The 22,329-nt window shown below is 45.0% G+C and overlaps 1 protein-coding gene across 1 annotated transcript in view; it reads left to right on the top strand.

The window, feature by feature from the left end:
* The window catches only part of ACVR1C (activin A receptor type 1C), a 35,458-nt gene extending 13,579 nt beyond the window's left edge, over positions 1-21,879 (top strand). The window contains exons 3-9 of the mRNA XM_084523925.1: positions 11,248-11,493; positions 13,422-13,652; positions 13,972-14,139; positions 14,900-15,056; positions 15,387-15,511; positions 15,775-15,905; positions 16,241-21,879. Coding sequence (XP_084380051.1) covers positions 11,248-11,493; positions 13,422-13,652; positions 13,972-14,139; positions 14,900-15,056; positions 15,387-15,511; positions 15,775-15,905; positions 16,241-16,366 — 1,184 coding nt within the window. The 3' untranslated portion in view covers positions 16,367-21,879. The remainder of the gene's footprint in view (positions 1-11,247; positions 11,494-13,421; positions 13,653-13,971; positions 14,140-14,899; positions 15,057-15,386; positions 15,512-15,774; positions 15,906-16,240) is intronic.
* The last annotated feature ends 450 nt before the right edge of the window (positions 21,880-22,329 follow it).

Below are 22,329 nucleotides of genomic sequence, written 5' to 3'. Positions count from 1 at the left end.
GTGCTTTGCCAGGAGATAATGAGGACCTTACAGCCTAAGATTTACAGCCTAAACTGTCTCTGCAGCCAATGTAAAAGATCTGCATTAGATGGGTTGGGTAAGAATTCAGACTAGGGAGGTGTGGAAAGAAGGCAATTGTAGATGCTTATTGTCAACAGCATGTGGGAAACCCAGCCCATGATTTTGGCCAGATGAGGGTCTTGATGCTTGGTGAGCCTGCACTGGGATAAAGCAGCCCCAGCATGTGGGGAGCTGCTCTCCCCGTTCCCCTTGCGCAGTCTGCATCCTGCTTCCTGGCCTGGACCGCCCAGCAGCTGCTGCAGGTCATGCAGGCACATCGCTCTGCTGGAAGCCGTGTCTGCAGCTCTGTTGTGATGGGCAGGAGTGACATGGGCTTGTGTGGTACCTGGGGCTGGCTTGGTGGGGGCGAGGAGGGACACAGGATACAAAGTCGTTGCTGGGGGAAATACTTATATTTCAGCAATTTTGTAAGTCTGTCTTCAGCTTTTGGCTTCTGCAATTCATTTTAGCAGCTTGTAGTGCAGCTTTTGTTCTGTGTTAAATCAGTATCATTGATTTTTGCCCAGCAGACACAGGAAGGTGTGAGATTCCTGGTTCCAATGAGAGGGAGGAAAAAGATTTATGCTTCTGGGAGCTCTGTATATTACACAGTCAGTGCAATACTCAAGTCTGGCAGATTCAGAACTGTGTGGTGAAGTTGATTTGGTCCGTTTGAAAACATATATTTATGCTATTTTTAGATTTAATTATTGATAATATACTTCACCCTTCTCTCCAGTAAAACTTGTGCTTCATCCAAGCTTTTTGAATAAGCTGTCAACTCTACTACTTCAACAAATTATACCTTTTTATGTATAGTTCCACTAGTGAGAGATGTTACAGATAAGAAAGATGTAAAGTAATACATAATTTACTGTTGTAATTTGCACTTCAACTGCTATTGTAGAGTAGCTAACAGAATTAAAACCATCTGTTTCTGTGAGCATTTGATACTTAAGATACAGGAGGGCAGACTCAGCTGTCAGGGAGGGGAAGGACTCCTGAAAAGTCAGTTTCTAGAGGGGACACTGAAGGGATGGGTTTGGGGAGGGAGGGCTAGGAGACTGCAGGTAGGGTGGGGAGAGGGGAAGTGATGGTGTGTGAGGAGACCCATTTAGGGGACACTTAATGCCATGTCAACAGAGACACTTGCTACTATGCGAGTAGTGGTAGTACGAGTCGAGTCGACTGAACGGTGTCTAGATGGATGGATGAGCATTTCAAATCTCTTATCCATGGAGATGCAATCCATTCTGCTTTTTCAAGCCCATTCACATGCTGTGCTACTTCTCTTCTTCGGTTCATTGTTGCCTTGCTGTTGTCTGCATGCTGAAGACGTTTTCAGGAACGATTTTACCTCAGGGCCTGCAGACCCCGCAGGACAGTGCCCGTGCCTGCTGCAGGTGATGTATGTGTCCCAGCTGCCCGTACCTGAGGGGAGCAGTGGTGGGAGCCTACAGAGCGCTCTGTGGGATCACCCAAAGGGAGTGTGGCTGAGCTGGCCCTGGGGATTGTTGGAGTCTGGTGCTGACTGAGGGGCCAGGCGCTGCCAGAGGGGGCTTGGCCCCTGCGAGCATCCCCTGAGCAACCTGGGCTGGGTCATGGCCTCTTGGCTGGGGGGCTGCTCCCCTGTGTCCAACCTGACCTAAGGAGTAAGGGTTTTTTGGGTATGTGTCTTTTGGTCAACAACAGAAGGGAGATACTAATAGTAGTTACCCTCTTAGTAGTTACCCTCTAGATACGTAGAAGCAAAAGCCACACCTGTTCAGGTTGGGATGCTGGAAACTTGGGAGACAGCTGCAATTTTGAGATGGAGTGGAGGATTGTCTGTCTTCCTAACACTTGAACTGGTAGTTGCAAAACCTCCGGTTATGTGTTTCAGTACCAGCAAAAGTTACTTAATTTTTAGCCTGAGCCCTTTGCTCTAAACATTTGGGGGAATTCACGTTAGTCAAAAGTTTACAGTGCCAATGTTACTTGCTTGCTGGTCTTGCTGGACAGCCCTTTTCCAAATAATTAACATTATTTGAAAGCTTTATTTAGGCTCCAGCAAGAATAAACTTTCTTAGGGGTATTGCTGAGTATGTAGGTGAAAGAGCTGGGCAGCAGGAGATGGGGTTGTGCCGGGCCCGCTGTGCTGCAGGAGGCCTTCAGCTGGAGGGAGGTCCGCGGGCGGCGGTGAAGGCTTTGGCTGCTGCTACCTCTGCTGCCTCGCTGGGGGGGTCCTTCGCTGAGCGAGGTTCTGTGTCCAAAGCAACTTCTAGGCTACTCCTTGCTCAGCTTGCATCTCTTCTTCTTTCATTCCAGTCCTATGTGATACTTGGACATTCTAACTGAGGTCTTGGACTCATCACTGAGGAAAGAAATGTAAAATGGAGGCACCGTAGCAAATAACCAGTAGGCACTGCAACTATCAGCTGGTGTGATTAAAAAAATAAAGCAAACCAGAGACAGTTCTAGGTGTGGTAATCAGTCCAGGATCTTGCTGAAGTGGTAAAAGTTTCATTCCCATTGCTGTGTAAGGATGAGACCAGGATTCATGCAGCTGGGACTTGTGAAAGGGCTCTGCTCAGGGTGTGCTCATAACAAGTCCCCAGGGAGAAGTGGTTGGTCCAGCAGCCCATGTGCAGTGTCTCTTCATCCTCTGGCATGTCACCAGACACCTCCTGGATGGCTGTTCTCATGTTGGCTGTCAGTGATAGCAGGTAACCAAGCCACAGTGTCTGTCCATTGGTGCCTCACTTGGCCACACAGGCTCTCTGTTATTTAACACATACCTGCTTTGTCAAGATGCTAATTTAGGCCAGCCCACCTACAGCCACCCTTTCTTTAAAAGCATAATAGTTGGGTACTTGGTACAGGCATCTTAATATGGGAGTTAAATGTATATCAACATATGTTTCCACTATGCAGATCCTAGTTTAAAAGTAGAGCACATGGATATGGAAAATTTGCCATTAGGCAGGATTGAATTTCACTGAGAAGTGTTGGGAAGGTCCAGGGCAGGGCACATCCCTGCCAGAAGGCAGGAGCTTCTGCAGGCTCTTCCCACCCGGTTCCTGCAGCCCTCCCCAAGCCCAGGGGCCCAGCTTCTCCAGCAGCTCTTCATGCCCACCCGCTTCAGCTTGGCTCACGGTGTGTAATACCAAGAGTGACTGGGAAACAATGAAGTGATGTGCACTGTGAGGATCTCTGAAGCAGAAAGCAATTTGTTTTTTATGATTGCCCATGCATGAATTTCCACGGTAAGGCTGCAGGTGGCATTGCGTGCCTCATTCAGCAGCAGAGCTGTCCTTGCTGTGTCGTGTGCGAGAGAAGGTTGCTCTTGTTCTGAGTTGGGTTTTTTACTATGTGTGAAGAAAATAAACATCTCTAAGGGCAGATGCGACCTTCATATCTGCTTTTGATATACTTGTCGTGGATTTCATTGCAATTTTTTTGCGTTGACAGGTCATATGTTCCAAAGTGCAGGACTGGTTTTCAATAATTATGGTTTTTCTGTTACCCTGAATTTATTTCCAGTTTTCTACTATTTAATCTACAACACTTTCTGCCCAAGCCAGTGACCTAAGAGGACCTTTCTCTGTCAGTGTGGTGTCATATCAGGTCTACAGAAAATGGCCTGCATGCTGCTTCCATGCTGGTTCTTTCGATGAATGTGTGTGTCTACAAGAAATCGCATGTGTTCACCTCAGCATGTTGCAGACTGTTTTAAGGGCTTGCTAATAAGATCTTGAAGATTTCCTCAAGTTGTAAACTGGTGCTTCACAGGGCTATCAGACTGTATTTCAGATTAGGGAGATGGTCCTTGTGATCTGTCCCCACCCCACTTGTGAGAGGGTTTTGCCCCCTCACAAGCCTATTTATAGCTGACAGACCTCTACCTGCAGCCCCAGGGCAGGTGGCTGGAGGTTCTCATAACTCAATGCTTGCATTTGGTTATGGTGGAGGGCGGTGTTTGAGCTTAGCATGTCTCAATACAAACAGGCTGGGGAACTTCTTTCCCATCTCTTCTCCAAAGCAGCAATGTTGGTGTTGGCCTCAGTCACCTCCTTCGGTGGAGGCAGTGACTCAACAGCTGTTGAACCCAAGCCTGAAGGTTCAGACTTCTTAGGCTTGTTACCAGGTGCAGTAATCAGGGCCTTCTTAACCTCGCATATCGTCTGTTTATAGATGCGTGGGAAAAGTTCGTGTGACTGTCATTCTAAACTCTTGATCTCAAAACACCTAGTGATGCCAAATATTAAGTCTCTGTCTTTACAGATACTGAAAATTGAGGCTGGATGGGTGCTGGTAGGTTTGCTAATGTGTCATAGGGCTATGGGCTTTCAGAGCAGCCTGCTTTCAGTGACTGCCTAAAGAAAACCTCGACCTCTATGAGAAGGAAATTGGTGATGTGTTCAGACTGTACAATAATGCACCTGTGAGTTAGTGGGAAAATCCAACACAACAAAAAGTCTCTGTAAAAGCTTTAATTCTACTTTTTTTTTTCCACTTTTCCTCTTCAAATTTACCCCCATGATTCCACCAAAAAGCACCACACTGCTAGAAAGGTGTCTGCTCACTCTGGGGTCCTGGTGGTGCAGCATCTCTAGAACTTGAGATGAAAAAGTTATTGTTCTGTATTTATATGATGGAAAATGAGTCAGAGGAGCGAGGAGGCTTTATGGAACAAGATTAAGATAGCAGTGGGATTAACAAACTGTATTATAAGTAATTTGCCAGCTCTTCTCTTTACTGTCATTGCCTAAACTGTGCAGTCACAAAAGGCACTCATATCACCTACAGAGGTACACAGCAGGATGAAAGAAAGTGGAATATAGAACAAATCCTAAGAACAAAAAATCCTTGGACATATTCATATTGATAAGAAAGATGATTTATACTAGGTAGATTAACTACCAGGCAATATTTTCAATCTCTCTCTCTTTTTTTTTTTTTTTTTTTATGAACAAGTAATTACTTTTCACTATATTTACCTCTTTGAAAATCCCTAAAAACGTTCAAGCCTTTTTAGGTGAATGGAATGCACAGATTTATTAATATTCAAGAAGTCAGATACTGCTGTACTAGTTTATAAGGCACATAGTAATACAGAAAATTAGAAGAATCAGCCTTCAACTAATAATTTGTGGAATGAAATCAAGTGTTTGAAAATATATTATAAGGGAAATACATTCAATTGTTTAAATGTAAGAAAAAGTAGTAACTGTTTTCTGTAATTTAAAGCAGGGGAAAAAAAAAAAAAAAGGAAAAAAAGATCCATATTAAGGAACATGATTATAAAGGATCCTGAAGGGCAGATGGGTGAGCAGGCTGCCCTACTGGTCAGGGTTCAGGGTAAGGCTCTGGCTTTCCCTTTTCTTTATTCTTGGCATTCATTGTCTGTTACTGAACACCATGTAAAGGTTTCTTTTTGTTTTCCCAGTACTAGCATCATCAAGAATAGCTTAGAAGGAAGGTACAGAGAGAGTGAAGAGAAAAAAGACAATTATTTCACTAACTTTTCTAACTTTTCTAAAATGTTTAGTGATGGATAAAAATAGGGAGGATGGGGAATGTGGCAAAAAGAAAAGAGGAAGTGAAATATTTTGGTATATATTTTTGCTATTCTTTGAGGCCACTTTGTTTCTTCTGAACTGGTGGGTTTGGAAGCCAGTGCCAGAGTCCAGTGCCAACACTAACAGCTTGCGTTACTACTCTGCTGCAATGCAATAGTAGAAACTTCATTTAGTTGATTGTTTTCTGCTTTGAGTTTTTGATGAAAAAGATGATGTTATGGCACGGATGTCAGGACAGAGGTTAAGACTGGAAAACAAAGGGGGAAGAAGAGCTGCTGCTGACCAGCTTCTACCTGGACCCGGGGTCCTGCAGCCTGCTAGTGGCCAGCTGAGCTGGCCAGGAAGCTCTGGAGCAGATGTGATCAGTGGGACCTGTTTGGACCACTGTGAGGAGTGCCGCATCCAGTAGCAGCTGTCCTGAAGAACTTAGCCTCTAAATTACACACATTCTCTGCCTGGCCATTAGGAGGTTAGCTGCGTGCGACCCAATGACAGGTTGTCAGCATGGGTTGTAGCGTGGTGCAGAGCTGCTCAGAGGTTAAAATAACTGTGTGAGCTGTACTAAACCTGTTTCCTTTCCATGTTCACCCAGTTCGGTGCTGTACCACTGATGCAATTCTTAGGATAATCTCCCACTTGGACTGATCTGAAGTTCTCCTTGAAAAAGGTTCTGTAGGCAGAGCTGCAGCCTGTCATAGCTGCTCTGTGAATGTGTAACTCGGCAAATATTTCACATACTGTTGAACATCTTGGCTGTCCCAGGTTCGTGTTCTCCAGAGGAATTTGTAAGAATACAGCCATTTGAAGAGAAGGCAGGGGAAGGGACAGGGAATCGGGGAAATAGGAATTTAGGTAATGTATCTGTTTATCTTGCAGCTGTATCCCTGATGGCTTTGCTTGAACCTCCAGATCCTTCAGCAGGCCTTTCCCAGATGATTTCTGAATGTCCTGAAAGGGATGGTGGACTCTGCAGTCATGGTGGAGGCTGGAGAAACTTGATTTTAGTCTCTAGTCCAAATTATGTATTTTTGAAATTGTTTAAAAATATTCTGTACATCTGATTAGAGCTCTGCATTAGATACAATACATTTTCTTACAGCATTGGAAAGGATACATATTTTTTTTTCCACCTAAGTAGTTTAGGAACTTAAATATGAATAGTTTAGGACTTTTATAAGTCTTAAGGTTGCCATTATAAGTTAAAAAACAGGCAAATGCCGTGTGTGAGAATGTCTTTTCTGTTGGAGGGAAAATAACTTTTTTTTTTTTTTTTTTTTTTTTTCTCCTGCCTAAAAGCACTCTTCTATTTACACAACTTGGAATATAACTGTACCATATTGTGAAATTGCTAAAGATTGCCAGATGTGCTATTTTTGTTTCATACATGGCAACATGTCTTCAGGGTCTATTCTTGATCAGTAAGACATTGAATAATACATTAGACATAAGATTGCAAAACATTTTGATTAATGGTGTTGATTTAATAGTTTTAGGTAGTCATGAGAGATTTTCTTATTTCCCAAAGTGTTTAACATTGCTCAACTGCCGTAAACATTACCACACTTATTTGGTGCTTTTGTCTCAAATTACTGTTTGTACCTTGTGTGCTGTGTGTTTTGCTCATCGCTCCTCCGGCACACGGCGTTGCTGTGGGAAGCCCCAGGGGCTCACGGTGTCCCAGCCCACAGCAGCACGCTGCAGGGCACGGTCGCGGTGCTGCTGCAGGATGCCATGTCGCAAGGGGTCAGCACGTGAAGACGGCCTGCAACAGAACGCGAAGCAGAAAGCACAAGGCTGGTAATTCCCAAGGCTCCCGTGTGTGCTCTGTGAAGAACTGGAAGGGGTTTGAGTAGTTGCCAGCAGCCTCAATCTACGCTTTGGTACAGCCAGGAGACTAAGGGAGGACAAATGTGGTCTCCAGCTGACTCCTTCCAAGAAACTTCTCTAGACAGTCAGGATCTCTTCATTTCCCAGGAACTTGGTGGAGACCCCATGCAAACCGCCCCGGATGCCTCAGCTCCCAGTCTCACTGCTACCTCGCCTCCTGCATCTGAGCGCTCTCAACTTAAGCAGCATCCCAGAGGAGTCCTGTAAGCATCACTGAACTTGATTTTATTCTGAACAACTGTTACTGCTTAAGTCATAAAGTTGGCATCTGTTTGTATTCCTGATTCTGGATGTTACCTTCTTGAGTGGATGTGAGTGTTTGAGCTCTGCTTCTGCCTCACTGATGTCCCACTCTGAGTCCCCAGCATGACCCCGAGTGTCTTTGTCTCTGTGTCCCCTTGCCCATCCTCCTGTGCAAGGCAAGTTTTCTTCTGCTCTGTGCCCAAGGAGTTAAAATGTGCCTGTTGGCCTGCTGTACTCGCTATGTCCCTGCTAAACCTGCTAGCTTCTGCTTTCCTGGCTCCCAAAGCACCATACTGAGAGGGAAATGTCTTTAAAAATTAAGTTATGCAAAGTTCTCTCAGCCTGCACTGCTATTGTTTAACAATACAAATTATGCTTTATATTCAGTAAAAATGTCTGATCACTTTGGTGCTACAGTTTGAGACTTTTTTTTACCGATAATCATAGTTTTTTTTTTTTTTTCTTAAAGACATGCTGAGTGTTTTTTTAGTGTCCCAAAAATCTGCCATAAAACCTCTTTCATCAGCACAAACACTTGTACAATGTACAACCCGTGCACTGAAAGTTCAGAAAGTTTCATGTCCCTACTCCAGAAGCCCCAGGTGGATTGCTGTGCCATTTAATTGTTTGCAAATCCGTGCACCAAACCTAGATTTGCAGAATGTATGACATAGAATCGTAGACATAGAGACTGCCGTAGTATGGCTTTAATATTAAAATCCCATCAAAATGGGTGCTTTCTTTTAGGTTCATTGGGTGAGTCAGGAGCATGCCCTGCAATGAGAGAAGTGGCTGTGGGTGTGCACGTTTCACCACTTGCCTTGCTCAGACATCAGTATTTTGTGCTTGTTGTCATCACCCAGTTTCAGGAAACCACAGAAAGTTTTTTTTTATATATACATAGATAAGTATATAATTTTAAGATTAAAAGAAAGCCAGCAGTAACTGTTATCCTTTTTGCTTGTACAGGTTTGCCACCTGTGACATCCAAGCTTGCAAGGGAACTCACAAGGCTTGAAAGAAAAATAAAATAAAAAGGAACCAAATGGAAGATTTTGAGGAAGTTTGCTTCTGGCAAGCATGGTGCTCTAGAATGGAGGATGCTATGAAAATGGACAAAAGGGAAGGACCAGGAGGGGGATACGTGGGAGCAGTGAATGTACTTGATGGAAAGGGGCAGAAGTGGGCTGGCAGGAGACCATGTGGTGATGAAGTAAAACGTCTGTCTGGCAAAAGCAGGCGTGTGCATGCGATGGAGATTTGCAGACAGGAACAGGAGGCGCAGGTGAAGAACGTCCCATCAGGACTACTGCTTGCTTTGCCTCCCGTAGCCATTCCACGTGGGCAGCACCCACAAGCATGGCAGGTGCCTAAGGTCACTTTCAACTGGAGCAAATATTTCATAGGAGGACCACCTGTCACCGCTTCTTGCAGGAAGGGAGGATTGCCACTTCAGCTCGTGGGCACTGAGTTTGTGTGCCCGTCTCCAAAGACCGCACATGGAAACGCCTCCTTGCTGAAACGCTTCTCCTGCTGCTCGACTGTTGCTGTTCAAAGCCTCATGAGTTGTTTTTTTTTTTTTTTTTTTTTTTTTTTTATCTTATTTGCATGGGCCTAAGGACAATAAAGTTGTATGTTTTCTCATTTTATGTTGTTTTTCAGCAGTTGGTGAAGGAATGGGTATCTCAAAGTGCCTTGTGCATGTTTGTCTTTACCAGCCCCCGCTGACAGACAGTGAATGTGCCTAGGTCTGTGCGTGGGGGCATCGATTCGGGCAATGCACTGGAAGTCCTGTGTTTTGTATGCCAACCACCCAAGTCACTGCTCCTTGCCCTGGCTCTTTGCACCAGGTGCACAGCTTTCTGTGCAGCTGGGCAGCCCTCGCCAGGGCCCAGCACACACAAAGTCATACATGGAGCAGTGTGCCTGAGCAGCAGGAATGGCCCCACAGTGCCCAGAGCCAGCTGCGGCACCAAAGCTCATGAGATAAAGGATACCTGCTTTCTGCACTTCAGCAGTCCTCCTGAGGAACTTTCTGGCATGTGGATGCAGTCAAAAACAGCTTAGGAAATCACAGCGCATCGGTTAACGAGCAGCAGCCACAAGGAAGCGTCCTGCCTGCAAATCCTCTTATGAATCTGCCAGCTAACCCTGTGAACATCCTGTTGAAGACTATTAAAGGAAAAGCCCGTGGGCGAGATGTAGTGACTTTGCTTTCAGAATGGTTTGAATTGTATTCTGTGAATAGACACGGGTCTGTTGTTAACTTTTTGTTTATTTTCTTTTCTTTTCTCACTTATTCAAGTGCATTGTGTTAAAAATGTAAGGGAGAGAAGAAAAAGGACCAAATTAACTTTGCACAGCTAACTGCTGATCCTGGCACTTCTGAATCATGGAGTGCATGCCTTGAAACTGTCCTTTGAAGAAAAACTGCTTTAGTCATAGTACTAACTGGAGGAAAGTAAGTGTCCGTACTGAGAGCCAGGGAACTTGTCAGGCTTCTGAGACTCCAGAGCAGTGAGTGAGCTGCAGAGTGCTTCTGTGCAGTGCCTCAGCTGCTCCCAAACTGCAACACGCTCACTGCCTAGCACTTTCTGAAAGGGAAATAGGGCCTTTTTTTTTCTAGAAATACTACAGGAGTTACGTTGTATGGTATGAGGTTGATGATTCTTGAATCTTCTATAGCCTTTAGGCCCACAATTTGGAACTTGTGATTCGGTGTGCTTTGATTCAGTGGTTGTTTTATTTTTTTAGCTTATTCACAATTTTGTGGGCATTAGGGAGACCATGTACAAGTAAACACCGTAATAATGTATTCCTGCAGCATCTTGGTATGTTTTTTACCCCTGTAGTTTTAAATGGAAATTGATGCAGAACAGTCCCTTTCCTTGACACTTGTAAAATATAACTTTGTGAACACAAGTTTCAAAAGCGTTCTGTCTTAGAAATCCTTTTGTTGCCTCATTACTAGATCTCTGTATTCCCCTATGCATTCAGTATTAGGGAAGCAGCTTTTCCAAGGATTCGGTTTTGGCTGGGACAGTGCATTGAGAAATCTGTACACGAGCTGTTAGGAGAGGGAAGGGCATGGTGCCGCTGGTGGTGGAGCCAATTGGGTGTGCGGCACTGCTCGGTCATGTCGGGTACGGGGCCGAGTCTCAGCCGTGCCGTGGGTGCCTCGCACCCGGCCTGTGCCTTGCCAGCCCTGGCACCAGGCTGTGCTTTGGTCTGCCCTGCTGCCAGCTTGCCGGGCTGGTCCTGTCTCCTCATCCGTGGTGTTTGTGGTGGTGCTGGTCAGTGGTAACACAGCATTGGCCTGAGCCCGAGGTACATGCAAAGACGTGTGCAGGGAAAGCCTCAGTAGCATGCAGAGCCTTGGTCTGTCCTGCTGCCAGCAGAACTCGGGGAAATAATTAAACCTCGATGTCTCATCTGCTCAGCAGTCCCTCACTCACTGTCTGTTTTCCCCCACCCTTCCCCTTGTCTCTCCCCAAAGCGTCTGAGTCCCCCAGCCGTGCCAGCGCAGGGCCCGTGGTGCTGGCGGTGACGGTGGCCGTGCCCGTCTGCGTCCTGTCCCTCGTGGCGGTGCTGGCTGCCTGCGCCTGCCAGGGCCGGCGCTGCGCCTACGGCAGGAAGAAGCAGCCCAACGTGGAGGAGCCGCTCTCCGAGTGCAACCTGGTCAGCTCGGGCAAGACGCTCAAGGACCTCATTTACGACATGACCACGTCTGGCTCCGGCTCCGGTATGGGGGTGTCCCTGGGTGCACCGTGTTGTGTTCACCAGCACCGTGGGGAGCAGGGCTGCTGTGCTCGCCCTGTCTCTGGCTCCCTGTGGGGCTTCAGAGCAAACACTGGTGATACTGAGCCAAGTACTCACCTGCAGAGCGGTGACAGACGTGCTCTGAGCCTGGGATCTGGTGCAGGGGCACCCATGGGCTCCCACGCCTGGCACACGCTGTGCTGGGGGGAGGCCAGGAGGGCTGGCCAGGCTTTGGTTGCTCTCCTTCTGTCAAGTAGCAAAAGCTCGATTCCTTCCTCCGACACAAAGGTTAAGAAGGTGACTCAGAAGTGTGTTGCCTGTGCTAACAGAGCCATTGGTGGCTAATATGTCCTAGCTGGCCGCAGGAAGTACTGCCGTTAACTGGATGAAGCAGAAAGCCACTGCTGACGTCCTCCCGACTGTGCCAAAATACAATTACTCCAAATACTTATTTTGAGCAGTATACTAACATTTTTAATGTTTTCCCCATTTGTAATATCCTTTCTGCTATGAGGCCCCCACTGCTATTGAGAACTTGCCTAATCACAGAATCACAAAATCCCAAATTCCAGTTCATCGTGTTGGTGGCACATCTGGTGTGTGTGGCCCAATTTGCTGTAACTATAATTTTTATTTATCTGAAAAATACATAAATTATGCTGAATTTTATTTGTAGGTGAAAAATGTGCAAATGATGCTTAATTTAATTGACTATACCTTCCATGGACTGCATACCTTCAGGCTTAATTTATTATACTTCCCCAATCTTTCTTTGTGGATATAATAAACTTTGTATACCCTGCGGGTTTAACTGCTCACACGCAGCTGAGCTAACCACAGGGCTGTCTTTGTGCCAGCCTGCAGTGGAGGCAGAGGAAGAATCTACCGGCACTGGTGCAGTTTATTCCGATTTCAGGCAAATAACAAGTGCATTCCTTGTGGCCTGGCCACGACGCTTGCAGGGTGGCCACCAGCAGCCAGGACAGGGCTGTACAGAGGCAGCAGTGGGTACAAGGTGCCAGGGAAACCAGAGGAGAAATTTGAATAAATTTGAATAACCTGACCTTCAAACTGTAATTTTTCTTGCTGATTAATATTCTCTGTTAAAAGCCAGGCTGTCTGGATTTAAGAAAAATAAAAAGTTTTGCTGTAAGATGCAGTATCAAATCAAACAAGGCAGGGCTTTATGGCTTGAAAAAACAAAGGGAAAAATATGGTGAATACCATAGAAAAGATCCCAGATATGATAGAAAGTTCCAGATACGTTAGAGCAAGATTTTGAAAATGAGGCATGGGACATCACATCAAATAATTAGGAACAATAAATAAATGAATAAACACGCACACAAAAAAACCCACAAACAAACAACAACAAAAAAACCCACAGTGTTACAAGTGCTCAGTAAACGAACACTATTTGGGATATGTACTGACTGAGGCATGGGCTGGTGGAAAACTAGGATCATAAGTACAGTTATGTATGTGTAAAAATGAAATGCTTCAAAAATGAAATTCTTCAGAAGAATACACTTAAGAGACCAAGTGGAGGTTGAGTGTTATTAATTCTGGTGTGTTTAACACCACAACTGACATTGATAAGGCTGCTGCCACAAGGAGAGAATGTACATGTATGTGCATTCCAAGTGAGGAAAATGTTAGTGTTACTGTTCTCAATGTTTCTTAGCACCTGGGTGTATGCTCCTTTTCTGAGAGGAAGAAAATGCTCTAAACTTCATACAAATCTGAAAAGTCAGTTTATGTTTAATATATTTGAGAAATGCTGTGGTAAACAGTATACGGGACTTAGCAACATCTATTTATAAAACAAACAAACAAAAAAAACGCCTTCTTGCAAAAGTTGTGAAATTGCTGACCTATTTCACAGACGCCCATCTTTTCCTTTCAAACTAGGCTTACCTCTGCTCGTACAAAGAACAATTGCAAGGACTATCGTTCTGCAGGAAATCGTGGGAAAAGGCCGCTTTGGCGAAGTCTGGCGTGGAAAGTGGTGTGGGGAAGATGTTGCCGTGAAAATCTTCTCCTCAAGAGACGAGCGGTCATGGTTTCGGGAGGCAGAGATTTATCAGACAGTTATGCTGAGACACGAAAATATCCTGGGCTTTATTGCTGCTGATAACAAGGGTATAATTGCATTTCCTCATTCAGTTTCACAATTTAAAGCTGGCTGGCCAACAGCATACCCATACCGCGGGGCACTCAGAGTGTCTGCCTGAGGCTGGGCCCTGCTGCCCCGGTCCCAGCTGAAGTGAGTGCCAGGGAGGTCCCCAGCCAGGGCTGCCACCGTCTGCCCAGGGCAGGGACAACGGGGCCAGGCAGTGCTTGAGGCGTGCTGGGACCCCATCTGGACCTGCCAAGGGGGTGGGTGCTGGCCAGATGATGGGGAGGACTTTTCTTGGTGACATTTCTTATGAATCTGAACCATCTCGCATCCTCTTGGCAGATAACGGGACCTGGACCCAGCTGTGGCTCGTCTCCGAGTACCACGAGCAAGGGTCCCTGTTCGACTACCTGAACAGGGGCACGGTGACAGTGGAGGGCATGGTGAGGCTGGCACTGTCCATTGCCAGTGGGCTGGCACACCTGCACATGGAGATCGTGGGCACGCAGGGTAAGCACTTCTCCCCCTCTGCCCTTCAGGTATGTGAAGGGACTCGGTGGTGCTGATAGAGCAGAGCATGTGTTATTTGCACCACCAGAAACTGTATTAGCATGAGCATACATGGTACAGGGTAAATAGAGACTAGCAATATAATCTTCCCAACTGAGTTTGTGGTCCTCGTAGCTTTTAAAATGCAGATTTTCAGATTTTCGGCACTGTTTCTGCTGTAATTTGGGATAACCTAACTACACCCCTTCCTTGCCAGTCAGGCACAAAGAATATTGGGCCGGTCTGTGTTCGGATAAACAAAACTCTCCTCTGTTATTGATGTGATAATGAAGCAGCCACTTCACAGAGCTAACCACTGCGTTTGGGTAGTGCTGCAGCTAATTGTGTCTGTTTCAAAAAACACTCATTGCCTGTCTGCTCCAGCCTTTGTAAGTGAGCATCTGTGGGAGCAGCTCTATTAGAGGGGTATGCTAATGAATGATTCTCTAAATGACTTTGGGGTGGGAATTTACAGTTTTGTTCCTGAAACAGACATATTTGAACAAAAATGCCTTTTTTTTTTTTTTTTTTTTTTTTTTTTTTTTTTACTATTTATTTTGATAGCATTGATCAGAGCTTTACTTGGAACAAAATTGCCTGTCGTGTTTTTTACAAGGTATAGCACCAAAACTGAATAAAAATGTTTTTGTTTTACTTGCTCATTATACTAAAATTTGTACTGCGATCACCAGAACAGACAGCAGTTCTTTGTTGTGAGCAGGCAAGCCAGCGATCGCACACAGAGACCTGAAATCCAAGAACATCCTGGTGAAGAGGAACGAGAGCTGTGCCATCGCAGACCTGGGGCTGGCTGTGAAGCACGACTCCGTGCTCAACACCATCGACATCCCGCAGAACCCACGGGTGGGGACGAGGAGGTGCGGGCAGGCAGCACAACGAGCTTCCCCGCAGGCTCCCAGGCTCCTGGCGGGGTGGTGTGGTGCCATGCAGTGGGTGCTGTGTGGTGGATGTGGTGTGGTGCAGTGTGGTGGGTGCAGCATGGTGTGGTGGGCACAGGCTGGTGGCACTGGGCACAGGAGGCCACTGGGCACACTGCTGGGGCAGCCCGCACATCCTTCCCGGTGCTGCAATGACTTGAGGTGGCCATGGCATCCCTCTTTCCTGTCTGTATGTCTGTCACGTGGCAGCGCAGCCGCAGTCATCTGTGCGAGCTGGCTCTAGCAAACTGACCTGTGTGTCCTTTAAAGGTACATGGCTCCTGAGATACTTGACGATGCGATGAACACGAACATCTTCGAGTCCTTCAAGCGTGCAGACATCTACTCTCTTGGGCTAGTCTACTGGGAGATAGCACGAAGGTGTTGCATTGGAGGTGAGCTGTCTGCCCTTTTTATTCTGCTGTCCAGACTGCTTTCATCCTAAATAAACCGAACACAATTAAAGGAACCATGTTCCTGGCCCCGTACTCTCAATTACCCTCGTAGAATGTGGAGGCAGAAATCTGTTGTTGAGCACTTGTTCTGCACCAAGAAACAAATGTCCCTGTTCCTTCTCATTGCCTATAAAAACAATCGGAGTGTATTCTGGAGCAGCGATTATGCATTTTGTGTGCCCTAAACGATAAATCTTTCCTAGGAATCACTGAGGAATACCAGCTGCCTTACTATGATGTTGTGCCTTCTGATCCGTCGATAGAAGATATGAGAAGGGTAGTTTGTGAGCAGAAGCTCAGACCAAATATCCCAAACCAGTGGCAAAGCTGTGAGGTAAAAGCAGTTTTCCAGTTTGTTATAAAACCTATCTAAATAAAGACAGAACATTTCAGTGAGACAGAGGGAAGCCCGTGCCCAGCCTCCACTCAGTTTAAATGCATTCAGATGTCTAGGCTTGTTTCAGCTCCCAGATCAATGCGTAGGAAACTGTCTTAGCACCAAATTCCAAATTTCTTTCTTTGATTGTGATAGATAGGTCTTGATTTATGGCATTGCTGTTCTGTCGTTTCAGCGAGCTATATTTTATCTTCTAGCATTGCATGTAAGCAGCTGAAAGCAGCAGGCGGTGGTTCTGTTCCTGACCTGTTTTCCTAACTTGTGATTTGAAGGCACTGCGAGTGATGGGCCGGATAATGCGCGAGTGCTGGTACGCTAACGGAGCCGCCCGGCTGACTGCGCTCCGTATCAAGAAGACAATTTCACAGCTCTGCATGCAGGAAGACTCCAAAGCCTAACAGAACTCCTTGGAGGAAGACGGGAATGCATTCTTCTGTTCATCTTTTAACATGTGATATTATTTTTATTTTTGGTCTACCTCACATAATGTGGTTCAGTATTTAAGTGCCCAGACCAGAGCACTGACATCTAGCTTCATAGTTGGCCGCTGGGAGGGGCAGCTTTTGACCTGTAGTTCTTGTTTTGTACAGCAAGTCCCTGGGTTGTGCGGGTTTTCTAAAGTATTTTAGATACTAGGTTGAATGGCAGAAAGGAGCTTTAAACACTACCACGGTGTAAAAATACCTTTTGCTATTGTGCTTTTTACTTTAGTCAAAACCCAAAACTTACTGCAAACAGCCAGGATTGGTTAAAGTGTTTGCAAGAAAAACCACACATTTTAACCTCAAAAGAAGTAAAAGACCAAATTTAATCAAGCTTTTTACATATTTCTACACAGGAATCTGAAAAGGGGCTATAAATAAAATGAATTTTTAAATACTGTATTTATCAATACCTAAGTGAATAAGATGAAAATTCTACTAAGCGTGTATATTGTGAACAAAAGTATCTAGTTGTTTTTTTAAATAACTTTTGTTTTTATTGTCTTGATTTCATGTATATTGTTATAGTTAGGATTTGGAATTATTTTGTTCTTTTCATCTGTGTTGAACATATTGATCAAGGGCCAATTTTTCTTTTTAACAGTTAGTAGGAAAAACAATGCAGGCAATAATATTCTGATAGGTACATAGGGATGGAATGGGAGAAATTTTACTGTAGCTGAGAAAATGTATATTTTTAAACAGCATCTTGCCAATCCATCATTGGTAACGTTTTGTAGTGCCTTTTGATGTTTTAGGGAGAAGCTTTGACACAGCTGGTTCTTGGAAAGCAGCGGAAGCCTGGCAGAACAGCTCGCTTCCCATGGTGGCGACGTGTGCGATGAGCCCACCTCACCACCGCTGCCGCCACCACCATGAAGCTCAGGTGTGTGGCTGTGCACTGGGCTGTCCTGTGGCTTTGGGGTTAGTGTGCTCCCTGCCACCCGAATTTTGACGCTTGACACTGCTGTTCCCGATGTACCTGTGCTCTGGACTGGGTCGCTGTTTTCTGTCACAGCCTAGGTACCTGATCAAATGTAACTGTGAAGTGCTGATGTGCTTGCAAAAAGTCAGTGCAGCCTATTCAGAAGTTTCCTATGAATTTCTGTAGTAGCACCAGGTTGGTGTAAAGTGTCAACGTCCCTAATCTTATTTCCGTAGTACTGCAAACTATGGAAAGCAGGGTGTCTTCAAAATGCCCCCAAGTTCTGGCACTGTGTGACTTCTGTCACAGTCTGTGGTCCACACATTTGAATATATCATTCTAGTGTTTTTAGTTGCCAGCATTATATATTTCACAAGTGCTTTGTTTCTTCAGGTGTTTAAATCTAGGCAGTCCATGGAAGTTAAATCCAGAGATGTCTCCAGAGTAAAGCTTTGCAAAAATTTGGTGTAGCACCCACTTACTTCTGTGGAAGCAAGCTATTAGCTGATTATGGTATTTAAGATCAAACTTTGATATGAAACTTCTTGAACAGGGGCTTCTACATGGAAGAATGGTTTGAACTTTCAGCGATTGGGACGTTGGTAGTATCAATGTCACATGGTTCATCCTGATGCACAAACTCTAGGACATTACGGACTCTTAGGGGTGTTAGTTGCCACATAAACAGGCTTCAGTGAAACTTACCTTCTTGTATAACTTTTATTCGTTTCTGCTTGTGTTAATGCAAGTCTTTGCCTCATGTTATGGTCTGTTAGCTGAATGGTGAAGAACATTTCTACCAGATTACTAGTGGATTTTTTTTTCTGGTATGCTTTCTGAGATGTAATCAAAGTTGTCTGATTTAATTCTTAAATGCTTCAACTGCATGAGGTATACCAGGAGAGTTCAACAGGTGTATACAGTGGGAAAAGGCAACTTCTCATACATTGAAATCAGCTTGTGTTGGAATTGTAGAATAGGGTGTCTGAAATCACTAGCAGTGGAATAGAGTAACTGCAAGCACTGTGCTGATAGAGGGCTGCTTCTTCAAAGCATTTAGGCTGTGCGGGTGAGATGAACTGTTCAGAACTGCTTTAGCGCTCGGGAAGGTGCCTGGATGAAATGGTCAGTCTTTCCAAAACTCTCAACACTGACAGATCCAGTTAGTTTCTGTGCTGAGGAAAGAGAATCAAATATTTGTGACTAACCAGAGCAGTGTGTTAAAATGTGCACTACGAACAGTGTGCCCGAACAAATAACAGCGAGGAGAACATACCAAAGAGTAAAGCTACTGAAGTTTCAGAGCCGTCTTACTGGGCCACCTGATGTTACAGAGTGGATGTGAACAATTACCATAGGAACTTTAAAAATTGCTGCAGTGTATTTTTGAACATCTGCTACCCACAGGATGGTGTGGCAGCACAAATTGCAGCACTGCTTTCAAATATGGAAGTTGTAAATCACAAAACACAAATAATACTTTGAAATAGCACTGAAATAACTGAAGGAAGCAATCATAAAACAAAGAGTTCCATAAGTAAAATGCAGCAGAAGCCCTTTTGTGTGAGGCACACCCAGCCCTGCATTGGCAGCAATACGGTCTCACATTGGCAGCATGGTTTGCAGCTGAGCGGGCTCGTGGTGGCAGGGAGCAGCAGTGTGAAGGAACCGCCTCAGCAGTGGTGCTGGTGGTGTCTGCAGCAGCCGTGAGAAGTGAGGACTCATGAGTGGAAAGTTGATCAGTTGCTGTACAAAATGTACACGATGCAAGATGACCAAGGGAGACATTAAGGTTACCTAATATGACATTTAAAATACATATTTTTTTTCCCTAAAGTGGAGACAGTCATTGAACTTCATGGGGAGAATGATCAGAATACTCTGTAAGGACTTTTCCTTTGTTTCAAATTCACTAATATGCACTTTTTTCTTTTTTCTTTTTTTTTTTTTTTTCTATATTATCCTTTGAAAGTATCTGCGCCCTTGAAGCATATCAGATCACTGTTGCTGGGGCTTTTTTCCCCTGTAAGTTTGATTGCACACTGTTAGAATTTGGTGTCTATGCAGAAGCTCCTCTCGGTCAGGACTTGCGCTAGACTGAAGCCTCACAGTGAAATTAAATATTGGGCTTTTGGGTGTTAGGCCGCTGGGCAGCCCCTGTGGTGACCTGCTGTGGGGCACAGCAAGGAGATGCTTCTGCTTCTCCTCTGTCATTTGCCCTGGATCACAGCCTGCTCCTCCTACTTGTTTGTTCCAGCCTGGCTTTGGACACCAGAATAACCAACATACACAACTTTTTATTAGTTGAAAATGCCACTTTCTCCTTGTTTTTTTTTCAGGCATATGTGGTAGTGGATCTTAATGTTATGGTTTTTCAGTTTTCCCCATAGAGTCCCTGCAAATCACTGTCCTGGAATTTGAAAAAGCCTGCTTTGGAGCCCGGGGAAGCTCTGCTGGGCTGGATAGTAGGTTGGCTTGGTCGCAGCTCCAGCCTGTCAACACTTCAAATCTCGTCCTGTGTGTATCTTGTGACATGAGAAGCTATGGTCTGTTTTTCCTCGCTATTCATTTTGCTCAGTATTTTTGCATTGACTTTGTTTTTGTTTTTGTTTTGAGAGGTAAATATATATTTTAGTAAACCAGAGTTAAACATAACAGAGCCAAGTGGCTAATACTGTTGTATTGGGCTTCAAAATATTTGTAAACCATGTGCTTCTTTTAAAAACAAAACAAAACCTTTGTTTTAGTTGCCTTTTCTCTCCATGTAGATGTGTCATGTTCAAATTTAAAAATAGAACTTATACTGAGCTATTTCTTTGCTCATTTAGGGAGCCTTTGGTTTCTAAAGAGAGAGATTAGTATGTTTCCTGCTAATCTCCAGTTAAAGCACAAATTCTGAAGCTCATAGAATTTTTCAAGCTTGATGATGCTCAAGGCTAGTGACCATAGTTAGCCCTTCCTAAATGATTCTTCTAGTTTGGGGGAATTAATATTTTTTAATTTACTTGTAATAACAACCTAAAACTTAATGCATGGAACAAGAATTGAAAGGGAAAGTTAATTAATGAACTTTTTCTCTTGAACCTAATTTTTTGTCTCCTTAAGTCTTCCCCCCCCAAAAATACCCTATGAGAAATTCAAACTGTAATCTATTTTGCACTTTGCCATTTTAATAGTCATTTGCACTTAACCAAGATCATTCCCTCATGTAATCCAATATTTTAGCCATTGTTAGGTCACTTTTTTGGGGGGGGGGGAGGGGGTATACATTCAGGAATTATAAATAAATGTGTGTAGAAGCATATCTAGTCCCCACAACAGGTCTTGACATTGGACAGCACAATATCTTCTTGCTGTCTGTTCCTGTCAGGATCTCCTGTGACCAGTGATGGGCTCTGGCTGCCCTCAGTCCCCAGCACATCCTAATGGGAAGGAAGGTTTTTGTTTGTTTGTTTCACATGTTGTTGTTGAGGACAGTATCCTACAAAGTGCCTCAGCACGACATGGAAGTGCTTAGCACCAGTGCTCCTTGCTGTGGCAGGTATTGCTTGGGTAGGGCGTGCAGTGGTCCCACCAACGCAGTAGAGTCCCTTGAGAGGGCCGGTGGGAAGACACACGGGTCTCAGCCAACAGGTACAAATGCGTGAGTGCGTTTTTGTGTAGTGGTGTGCGTTTATGAATGCCGAGACTCAAAGCTCCCACTCTGGTTTGGCATCAGTTCCGCAGAGCTCTCCTTGGCCAGCCAGCAGAGCGCCGTGCCCCCTCCCGCAGCAGCTCCTGGGGAAGGGGCATTGCGAGCGGTGTGTCTGTCATCTGAAGCCATACGGTGGGCACCGTCGTGTCGCGATGTGGTACTCCGGTAGGTGTAAGCCTTTAGGGAAAGATGTCCGTGTTCTGTTCGAACAGGCAGCACAATTTATGAATGTACGGGGAGGGGGGAGGGGGTAGAGGAGGGTGAAAGCATTAAGAGGTACAATATATTTCTACAGAATATAAGAAATGTGCAATAAATTGTAACCAAAGGCTATGAATGTATTTTTGGCATAAATAGACTGAATGTATTTTGAATGTAGCTATCACATTTGTGTCTAAATCTGCTGTGGTTTTCAGTCCCCAAAGAGAAATGTGTAGTGTTCTGTCAATCTAAAAAAATCCCAGCTTGTCGTCTTTTTTTTTTAAAAAAAAAAAAAAAAAGTTTTTTTTTTTTTTTTTTTAAAAAAAGCATTAATATTTTATCTGGAAGTACTGTAATATTTTAGAACTTAGTATAGCAGTAAAGGGATGAAATTCAGTCTACGTATTGTGAAATACCTAATCTAGTGTATATTGCAGCAAGTTATTTTTAAAACTATTGCTCAAGTTACTGCTTGAAATCTCAGCTGCCCCTGGATGTAAATAATTTGTTGAAATGTTGTATTTTGTATGCATATTTTACATACCAATATACTTTCAGAAAAATGTGGAGATTTTAATAAATTAAGCACACTCTGTCGCTGTGTTCCCATGAAGTGTAAACCTCTGTTTGTTATGTCCATTTTGCAAGGGCTCTGAGGGCTGTTTCAGGTCGCCTGTAGACAGCGAAGGTGTCAAGCGTGACCACAGCTCTCCCGCAGCATTGCATGCCCCCAGCCCCGGCTCTGCTGTGCTGTGGTTGTGCTGGCCGGGGGTGCCCCTGCCAAGCATGGTGCTCCTGTCCATCTGCAGGAGAAGCTGGGGAAGGCCAAATCCCTGCTGCTCACCCTTCCCTGCAGCACCCGAAGGGGGAATTGGCTCTGTCTGGAGGGGCACCTGCATGCCGTGGGGGCTCCCGCGTGGGGAGGCGGCGGGTGGCAGCAGTGGTGCAGGAGTGTTGCCTCCAGTCCTGCACTGTGATGCGTGGCGCGTTGCATCCGCCTCTTCTCCATACAGGAGGTGGGCAGCAAGGGAGCCCCGTGGTGAACCAGTGTGCCCCATG

This window comes from Aythya ferina (genome assembly GCF_964211825.1).
Source record: "Aythya ferina genome assembly, chromosome: 6".
In the NCBI taxonomy this organism is placed as follows: Eukaryota; Metazoa; Chordata; class Aves; order Anseriformes; family Anatidae; genus Aythya; species Aythya ferina.
Note: the sequence above shows the minus strand (reverse complement) of the source record. Positions and strands in the feature narration are given on the sequence as shown.